Genomic DNA, 10,599 nt, shown 5'->3' on the forward strand with positions numbered 1-10,599 from the left:
TTTAAGGAAGCATCCTATCATTTTCCAAAGTGGTTGTATCATTTTACGGTCCCACCAGCAGTGTAGACTCACAAAAAAAAAAAAAAAAGCTCACTGTCATTGAGTCGATTCTGACTCAGAGCAACCCCCTTTGGGTTTCCAAGGCAGTAAATCATTATGGAAGTAGACTGCCTAGTCTTCCTTCTGCAGAGAGGCTGGTGGGTTTGAACCACCAACCATCTGTTTAGCAGTCATGCCTTAGGCACTACACCACCAGAGCGTAAGCATTTGACTGCTAACCAACCAAAAAGTCAGCAGCCAAAACCTACCAGCCTCTCTGTGAAGTTTTACAGCCTGGGGTCCACTCGGGCAGTTCTACTCTGTCCTATAGAGTTGCTGTGAGTCAGAATCGACTCGATGGCAGGCGTTTGGTTTTAGTTTTGCACATAAATCACTTCATCCTGACAATCACCCTGTGAGGCAGGCAGAGTTTCTGTATCACTTCAGGTGGGACCTGTACTGAGACAGAGCTTTCCATCTCAGAGAGAGGTAGCTAGAGTGGATTCCTCATGTGCCTCCCATCTGTGATTCTCTATTTGACAATAAATGTCAACAGCAGATCCTGTAACTATCAAGTAGTCTGAATAAACTCTCTCAGTGAGCTCAAGAGTAAACCCAAAACACCAAACCCATTGCCACTGACTCCAACTCATGGCAAGTCCATGTTCAAGAGTAGCTACCCATAATCGAAAGGATTCCAGCTGCCCAAGGTACTAATTAGTTCATTACACGTGTAAGTACCTTTGTTTGATAATTGGACAATCTGTATGACCACTATAAGCAACAAGCTCTGCTCATACCACCATTCGGATAACCAAAGAGAAAATTAAAATGTTATTCTCAACATTAACGAGTGGGAATATTATTTATATACTCTTGGCATATCCAAAAGCTATGTTTCTGCATAACTCATGCTCCCTGGTGTTATAATCTTTGATGACCTCATTCCACTGCTGATGAACTTCATGTGAGAATCTAATATGCTGATGAAAAACTGAATACTTACCTACCAGAAATGTAAAACTAAATTCTGGTCCCCATCCAACATAGCATATGACCTTCTGTCTAACGTGCTTCAATTTTCCCCTCTTAAAAATAAAGATACTATCTAAATTCCAACGAAGATAGTTTTTCTTCTTTATCTGCAGCCACAGAGTTTCAATCTGTACTCACAATCTACATTTCTATTAATATTATAACCACATTTGACCTTCATCGTCACACCTTCTCCCCAGATATAATTAATCCGTATCTCAGGAAGGACAGAAGGAGCAGATAGCCGGCCTAATCTAAGAGACCAGGTCCCAGAAGCAGGGAGAAGCAGCAAAAGCGAGGAAGGGGAGCGGGCTTCTCAGGAGGCTAGCATGTGACTGCTGCAAGCTTAACTTTCCCTTCTCACTCTTCTTTATGATTCGTAATAAATTAGACCAGAGAAAATCCCACTGTATCATGCAAAGACACAGAGAAGCATTTAAGACTAATGGAATAAATAATAAAACATGCAAAGTAGCAGCATTTAAAAATAAAATGGAATAGTCAGAGCTGCCTGTTTAATACCATTTAAACACTGCCCAAGGCTTCCTGAGAGAAGCATAAGCCTAAATCGGGAACAGGTGTAATAAGAGAAAGAAACAGTACAAGAGGCACTGCTAGAACCCTTCACAACTAAAATCCAGAAAGCACTTCAAGGACAGCACACTCTGTAGTGGGAAAATAATGGGTCACATCCAATCTCAGGTATGGTACTTAGTACTCGGAGACTACTCAAGAAAGAGGAAAATAGCCACCACCACTGTGGTAGTTACGGTTATGTGTCAGCTTCTCAGGGCCTGGTTTTCAGTGGCTGACCGGCTGGATGTAGTTATTCCCCGTAATGAGACTGATAATAACTCCATGGTGGAATCTGTTGGAGCAGCTGAGTAGCTACCTTAGGGATGTGGTCTGCTTCCAGTAATAAGAAGACAGCTTTGAGAAGGGGCTCTGCAGTTTTTTGGCAGATGTGGACCAATCACATAGCCAAGTCTTCATCTGGCAAACTGCCATACTTCCTGCCAATCTTGGCACTGTATACAAACTGTTGACTGTGGAACAAATTTTGCTCTGTAAATTTGCACCCAAAGCACAAGAAGAAGAAGAAAAAAAAACATCCTCCATGAAGAAAGCAAAAGGTCATTAAAAAGACAGAAAAGGAAGACAAGACCACAATGGATGTGACAAAAGCCTCTGAAACTTGCTCTTGAACAGAGAGTAGCTAAGCAAATGGAAGAAATGACAAAAGAGCTAAACAGAAGATTCCAAAGACCAGCTTGAGAAAACAAAGTCAATTATTACAATGAAATGTGCAAAGACCTGGAATTAGAAAACCAAAAGAAAAGAACACACTCAACATTTCTCAAGCTGAAAGAACTGAAGAAAAAAATTCAAGCCTTGAGTTGCAATATTGAGAGTCTATGGGTAAAATATTGAATGATGCAGGAAACATCAAAAGAAGATGGATGGAATACAGAGTCACTGTACCAAAAAGAATTGGTCAATGATCATCAATTTCAGAAGGTGGCATATGATCAAGAACTGATGGTACTAAAGGAAGAAGTCAAAGCTGCACTGAAGGGATTGGCAAAAATCAAGGCTCCAGGAATTGACGGAATACCCACTAAGATGTTTCATCAAACAGATATCATGCTGGAGGTACTTACTCATCTATACCAAGACATCTGGAAGACCTGGCCAACTGACTGGAAGAGATGACTATCTATACCGATCCCAAAGGAAGGCGATTCCACAGAATATGGAAATTATCAAACAATATCATTAACATCACACACAAGTAAAATCTTCCTGAAGATAATTCAAAACTGGTTGCAGCAGTATACTGACAGGGAACTTTCAGAAATGCAAGCTGGACTCAGAAGAGGACATGGAATGAGGGTTATCATTGCTGATGCCAGATGGATCTTAGCTGAAAGCAAAGAACACCAGAAAGATGTCTACTTGTGTTTTATTGACTAAGCAAAAGCATTTAACTGTGTGGATCATAATAAATTATGGATAACATTGCAAAGAACAGGAATTCCAGAACACTTAATTTTGCTCATGAGGAACCTGTACACAGACACAAAGGCAGCCCTTTGTACAGAACAAGGAGGTACTGCACGATTTAAAGTCAGGAAAGGTGTGCATCAGGGTTGTATCCTTTCACTATACTTACTCAATCTGCATGCTGAACAAATAATCTAAGAAGCTGGGCCACATGAAGAAGTACACGGCATCAGGATTGGAGGAAGACTCATTAACAACCTGTGATTTGTAGATGACACAACCCTGTATGCTGAAAGTGAAGATGACTTAAAGTCCTTACTGATGAAGATTACAGACTACAGTCTGAAGTATGGATTACACCTCAACACAAAGAAAACAAAAATCCTCATGACTGGACCAATAAGCAGCATCACAATAAATGAAGAAAAGATTGACATTGTCAAGATTTCATATTACTTGGCTCCACAATCAACACCAATGGAAGCAGCAGTCAGTACATCACATGATGTACTGCACTGGGCAAATCTGCTGCAAAAGACCTCTTTCAAGTGATGAAGAGCAAAGGTGTCTCTTTGAAGACTAAAACGTGCCTAACCCAAGCCATGGTATTTTCAGTTACCTCATATGCATGTGGGGAGCTCTGGTAGCATAGTGCCTAAGGCACTTGACTGCTAACCAGAAGGCTGGCAGTTCAAACCCACCAGCCACTCCTTGGAAAGAAGATGGGGCAATCTACTTCCGTAGTGATACTGCCTCGGAAACCCAAGGAGGGGTCGCTATGAGTCGGGGCCGACTCGACGGCACATAACAACAACAACAACAACATATGCAGGTGAGAGCTGGACAATAAGTAAGACCGAAGAAGAGTTGATGCTTTTGAGTTGTAGTGTTGGCAAAGAATACTCAAAGTATCATAGACTGCCAGAAGAACTAACAAATCTGTCCTGGAAGAAGTGCAGCCAGAATACTCCTTGGAGGCTAAAATGGCCAGACTTTGTCTGACCTGCTCTGTCAGAAGGGACCATTCCCTGAAGAAGGATATCATGCTCAGTAAAGTGAAAAGTCAGCAAAAAAGAAAAAGGCCTTCAACAAGACAGACTGACATACTGGCTGCAACAACAGGCTCAGGTATGGCAAGGATTGTGAGGCTGGAGCAGGACCAGGAAGTGCTCCGTTCTGTTGTACACAGGGTCACTGTGAGTTGGAGCTGACTCGATGGCACCTGACAACAACAACAAACTGTAAGAGAATAAACTCCTATTTTTTAAAAACCACCCATTTGTGGTATTGTCCATTAGAGCGGCACTAGAGAACCAAAACCACTACCCAAGCAAAACAGGAAGAGGATGGAAGAGCTTACCTAGAATAGGAGATAGGTTCATAACCCGTGAAGTAAGGGGGGCCATATGTCATTCATTCATTTACTCATTTGTCCCCAGAAGATATATTTGAGCACCTGTAACCTGTCAAACATTGTCCCAGGTTCTGGGATTAGCAGCAGTGGAAAAAAAAAAAAAAAAACTTATTAAATGTATGTGTCAGGCTGCTAAAAGAACTAACAGATTTGTCTTGGAAGAAGTATACCAGAATGCTCCTTGGAAGCGAGAATGGCCAGATTTCATCTCACCTATTTTGGCCATATCGCCAGAAGGGACTGTTCCCTAGAGAAGGGTATCATGCTTGCTAATGTAGAAGATCAGCGAAAAATGGGCAGAACCTCAACAAGACGGATTGACACAATGGCTGCAACAGTGGCTCCAATATAGCAAAGATTGTGAGCATGGTACAGGACCGGGCCTTGTTTTGTTCGGCTGTACATCAGGTCACTATGCGTTGGAGTCGACTCAATGCCACCTAACAACCACCAAACCAAAAAACAACCCAAACTCACTGCCATCAAGTTGATTCCAACTCATAGCGACTCCCTTTGGGTTTCCATGGTGGTAAATCTGTACTGAAGTAGATTGCCCAGTCCTCTTTCCACAGAGTGGCTGGTGGGTCTGAATCGCCAACCTTCTGGTTAGCAGTCAAATGCCTTAGGCACTACACCACCAGAGCTCCTTTCTAACAACTACATCCAACAAAAATTTAGAAGGAAGGGGAGAAGGAGGAGTAAATGAATCACTGAAGGCAAATGTTTATCAATATTCCCAGGGTTGGGAATTGTACAACTGCCTCTTAAAAAAAAAAAAAAAAAGGAAAGAAAGAAGAAAACCCGTTGCACTGCCACTGAGTCAGTTCTCACTCACAGTGACCTTATAAGACAGAGTAGAACTGTCCCATAGGGTTTCCAAAGTTGTAAATCCGCAAAGCAGCTGGTAGATTCAATCTACTGACCTTTTGGTTAGCAGTCAAATGCCTTAACCACTGAGCAAAATCCTTCCTCTGCTATCATTCAAATGATACAATATTGTCCAGAATTGTGATGAAGCCTTAGAGAGTTACGGAATAACAGGAAAGAATACCAAGAAAAGTCTTCTTCTAGAGCTTTTTAAGAAACCCAGACATACCGCGCATATAACCCACTCCATCTCTGGACTTACAGTACATCGCACTGCCGTTGAGTGTATTCCAACTCATAGTAACCCTACAGAACAGAGTAGAACTGCCCTATAGGGCTTCCAAGGCTGTAAATCTTTACAGAAGCAGACTGCTTCATCTTTGCCACACAGAGCGACTGGTGGGTTCAAACCATCGACCTTTTCATTAGCAGGTGAATGCTTTTAACCACTGTGCCACCAGGGCTCCTTATGTTATATAAGCTACTCTATTTCCTTACTGGCTACGCAAATTTGAGTTGCATTTCGGTTACTTATAGTCAATTACATCCTAACTGATAACAACCTTTGAGTAACAAAATTAAACAAAATCACTATTACCACCACATAAATCACATACACTTCAAAGATGATACTCTCCCACTGCCACTCAGTTGATTCTGACTTACAGTGACCTTATAAGACAAGAAAAGAAACCCCTAGGGTTTCCAAGGCTGTAATCGTTACAGAAGTAGACTGCTACATCTTTCTTCCATGGAGTGACTCATGGATTTGAGCCACCAACCTTTTGGTTACCAGCCAATTGCCTAATCACTGTGCTGCCAGGGCTCCTTTTCAAGATAATACTACCCCAAAAAATCCACCACTGTCAAGTCAATTTCAAGGCTGTAAACCTTTATGGAAGTAGATTGCCTCATCTTCCTCCTGCAAAGCAGCTGCTGGGTTTGAACCACCAACCTTCTGGTTAGCAGCCAAATGCCTTAACCACTGCACCACCAGAGCTCATTTTTCAGATAATAAAGATAATACTATTGTTGTTGTTATGTGCTGTCAAGTTGTCTCTGACTCATAGTGACCCCTCCTTGGGTTTCTGAGACGGTATCTCTACGTAAGTAGATTGCCCAATCTTCCTCCGGAGGAGTGGTTGGTGGGTTTGCACCACCAACCTTCTAGTTAGCAGTCAAGTGCCTTAGGTACTATGCCACCAGAGATCCCAAAAATAATACTAGTACACTCAAAACAAAACATTTTACTATATAGGATCTACTGGGCTAAGGAACATTCATCATACCGGAGAAGGGCACAGATAATCTGTGAGTAATTTATGTTGACATAACACAAATTACATATATATCCAACCTGAATGCTTATAAATAAAGTCATTTGCCATCTAAGGTAATGAGGTAAAGTGATTTTTTAAATATAGAATAAAATCATCCATAATGTTTTTAAAATACTATAATCTAGTATATTAGATAGGAGCTCTGGTGGCATAGTGCCTAAGGCATTTGACTGCTAACCAGAAGGCTGGTGGTTCAAACCTAGAAGCCACTCCTTAGAAGGAACGTTGGGCAATCTACTGCCATAGTGATACTGCCTCAGAAACCCAAGGATGGGTCACTATGAGTCAGATCTGACTCAACGGCAATGAGGTTTTTCTTTTTTTTTTTTTTGAGTATATTAGAAACATTCTCAGAAAGTTAAAACTAAGCCACTGAAGTACTTCCATGTTGATTCTGGACAATCCAACCTATTAGTCAAATTATCACCATGCTACCACAGAATAATGACTTCTGCTGAGAGAATACTAGACACAAGTTTCTAATGCTCCCTTAAGTAAAGGGTACTAGATTACTAATTTTACTATATTAAGTTGTAAGTAAAACAAAGTAATAACCTGTAATATGTAAAACCCACATTTTCTTGACATATCTTTTTAAATTCTCTTACCTGCTGAATGAGGTGCATACATTTTGAAGACTGTAAGCCATACGCATTGTTGACTATATGGGGAATGCCATAATTAGCACAAATCACAGCTAGTTCTTCTAATCTGTAAACAGAAATATTCAACAGAAAGATATACTCGCACTATGCTTTATAAACTACAGTGTGGAAACTTTTTAATTTAAGAGGACACCAGGGAAAAGACATGCCAAAGACTGGAATTTCTACTGCAGTGTTTCAGCAAATAATTCAGCAGTGAGGAATTACATACAGGAACTTGAGAATAACCAAACCTAAAAGGGCATTTAAATCAATGTTACCAGTTAATGAAAAAAATGTATTTATAAAAATGTATGCAAATGGTAGCTTTTAAATCATTTTTATATTTCCTTTATAAAAAGCAAGAAGTAGATTACTTGCAATTACCCCTCCTCACAAGGTGATATGTTCATTTTTAAATGGTTTTGGTTGCTTATACTAAAGCTAATTTCTGCAAATAATTAGCCTATCCAGAAATCTTAAGAAACATTATCACATAAAATAAAAATATTTTCAAGTAGACTTTAATGCATTAAATTACTCATAACATTAAAATCTGTCAGTTTTGCAAGAGCATGGACACTAGATAGAATCTTAAACAGCTGCTAGTTCTAAATCTGCCCTTAAGTTTTCATTTGCTACCCTTCATATTCCCAGAATTTGAGAGTCTAACTTTATGCAAAGTAAGGTAATACATTCCAATCAGAGCTTAAGAAACAGATGTCCAGCACAAAGCCACACTTTACTTGTGGCTGAGGTCATCTGTGATACAAATGTCTTCAGGCTACAAAACTAAAACTAAATCCTCTGGTTTAATAAATTAATTTAAAAAAAAATTTCTTTCTGCACATAGCTTTATTACCTCCTCATGTATAATACATTTTCTTTTTCTAGTGATGTGCATTAGTATTTTTTTAACTACAGATAAAAATAATATTCTTATGTTCAACTCTCAAAAGTCTTCAATTTGCTTCCTTGAAGTTTTTATGGATTAAAAACTCATTTAATTATTCATTTTCATAAACCTCACCAATCGAAACAGAAGTCCCTTTTATTACCGAAAGTAATTAGATGCTATTTTTAACAAAATAGAGCATTTGGGATACACACAAGTATTCTCTTCATAAGATAAAAGATACTTTCATGTATTTGTCTTCTAATGAAACATTCCTTAATAAAGAACTTCCTTCAAAGAACACTACCACAGCATAAAGTCCTATTTTAAAAAGAAAAAAAAAAATCACTTGTGAATAGTTTTAAATATTTTAAATGTGTTGAATCTGCTAACATTTAGTGTGTGTAAAAAATACTAAATGAAAATAAGGAGAAGCAGAAAAATATTTTTCATGTGCCTCAAATTGTATTCTAACTTACAAGCCAATTTAAGGTGTTTCGCAGTAAGAAGAAATGACCCCCCTTTTTTTTTAACATTTCCTTTGATTTTCCCCATAATAACTCTCTGTCCAATTAATTAGCTAATAAATATTAAAGACAAAATACATACTATCCCCATTCAAATAAGACTATAAATGAAGTAAGCTCGATATGAAGCAATCAAATACGCAATAATTTAGTAAAATCAGAAATTTAAACATATTAATAATGTGTGTGAAAATAGTATACATCACCATTTTCCTAACCTTTTATCATAAACATTCATTATAGACTACTACTAACAAGTAACAAATGAGAATTCTGCTGCCATAAAAAACTTTTATGACTTTTTTCAAAGGAGGTAATACATGTAAAATATTCAACACCATGCCAAGCATACTATAAATATTCAAAGACCATTACTCAAAAGGAGACACAAAACTGTTGCCAAGCATATCCAAATGTTGCTTTCAGAAATATTATTTATGTCTATCACATTAAAATTTTTTTAGATATAAAAATCATCAATGAAGGAACAATAGAGACAACTATTAAATATTTTAATCAAAATTTTAAAATCTGATTGGTGAATAATGAATAAATCACTAAAGCATATGCAATATAATCTTAAATAGAATCCAGTCTTGAATGCAGCAAGGTAGTTTTCAAGAGCATGGTTTTCAAACTGTCTCTTAAAATCTGCCTATAAGATAACAAAAAAGGAGCTCTGGTGGTATAGTGCCTAAGGCATCTGACTGCTAAACAGAGGTTGGAGGTTCAAAACCACCAGCTTCTCTGCAGAAGGAAAATGAGGCAATCTACTTCCATAAAGATTTCAAAACAAAAACCCAAACTCACTGTCATCAAGTCCGTTCCAACTCATAGTGACCCCTCCTTGGGTTTCCAAAGTGGTCTCACTATGGAAGTAGATTGCTCAGTCTTCCTTCCAAGGAGTGGCTGGTGGGTTTGAACCTCCAGCCTTCTGGTTAGCAGTCAAATGCCTTAGGAACTATGCCACTAGAGCTCCTCCATAAAGATTTTACCGCCTTAGAAAACCTATGGGGGTGGCTGTGAGTTGGAATCGACTAGATAGCAGTGGGTTTGGGTTTTTTTGTTGTTGTTGTTTATAAGGTAAAAGCCAATATGCATGCATTACTATCATGTGATCCCCTGAATTAAAACCAAACTAGTCTTATGCTACAAGGATGCAGTTCTTACAAATTATTAACACTTTTGTTCAAAATGTTAAAAGAAAACAAAACAATAACAAAAGAGCTGTTGTTGAAACTTGAAGTCTGCATTACTGGCTGTGGTGGTTAAGTTTATGTGTCAACTTGGCGGGGCCTGGTTGAGTGGCTAGGCAGCTGATGGTAGTCATTTCCCATTATGAGACTGGTAATCAACTCCATGGTGGAATCTACGGAGTAGCTGAGTAGCTGCCTTAGGGATATGGTCTGCTTCCTCTATGTAAAGAGAAGCCTTGGAGAATGGTCTCCAGCTTATGGCACACTTGAACTCTGCATGTAGCCATGTCATTGTTCAGCAGCCTGCCAAGGTCCCAAGACCTTGGGACTTTCAAAAGACTTAAATTAATGGCCTGCCATGTGCTCTGGTAACATTGGAACTGTGCCATTTTATTGACCTTGGGCTTGTTAGCCTCAGCAGCCAGAAGCTGCCTGAGTGAAGAGATGCCTCTAGGTTCAGTGGGCCAGGAATAGGAGGCAGAGCTGAAGCCCAAGGTCGAGGGGCTTTTACAGCCCCCCAGAGCCTGGCACTCTGAACTTGGACTTACAGCCTCCAAACTGTAAGAGAATAAACTCCTGTTTGTTCAGGCATCCCATTTGTGGTATATTCTTTTCAGAGCGGCACTGCAGTTAGTGTT

The 10,599-nt window shown here is 39.2% G+C and overlaps 1 protein-coding gene across 1 annotated transcript in view; it reads right to left on the reverse strand.

Annotated features, from left to right (window-relative positions):
- Positions 1-10,599, reverse strand: part of SEPSECS (Sep (O-phosphoserine) tRNA:Sec (selenocysteine) tRNA synthase) — an 82,697-nt gene that overhangs the window by 63,582 nt on the left and 8,516 nt on the right. Inside the window, 1 exon segment of the mRNA XM_007952562.2 lies at positions 7,308-7,410. Coding sequence (XP_007950753.2) covers positions 7,308-7,410 — 103 coding nt within the window.

Source organism: Orycteropus afer, unplaced genomic scaffold (genome assembly GCF_000298275.1).
Source record: "Orycteropus afer afer isolate SDZICR_OR568_19922 unplaced genomic scaffold, OryAfe1.0 scaffold00346, whole genome shotgun sequence".
NCBI lineage: Eukaryota > Metazoa > Chordata > Mammalia > Tubulidentata > Orycteropodidae > Orycteropus > Orycteropus afer.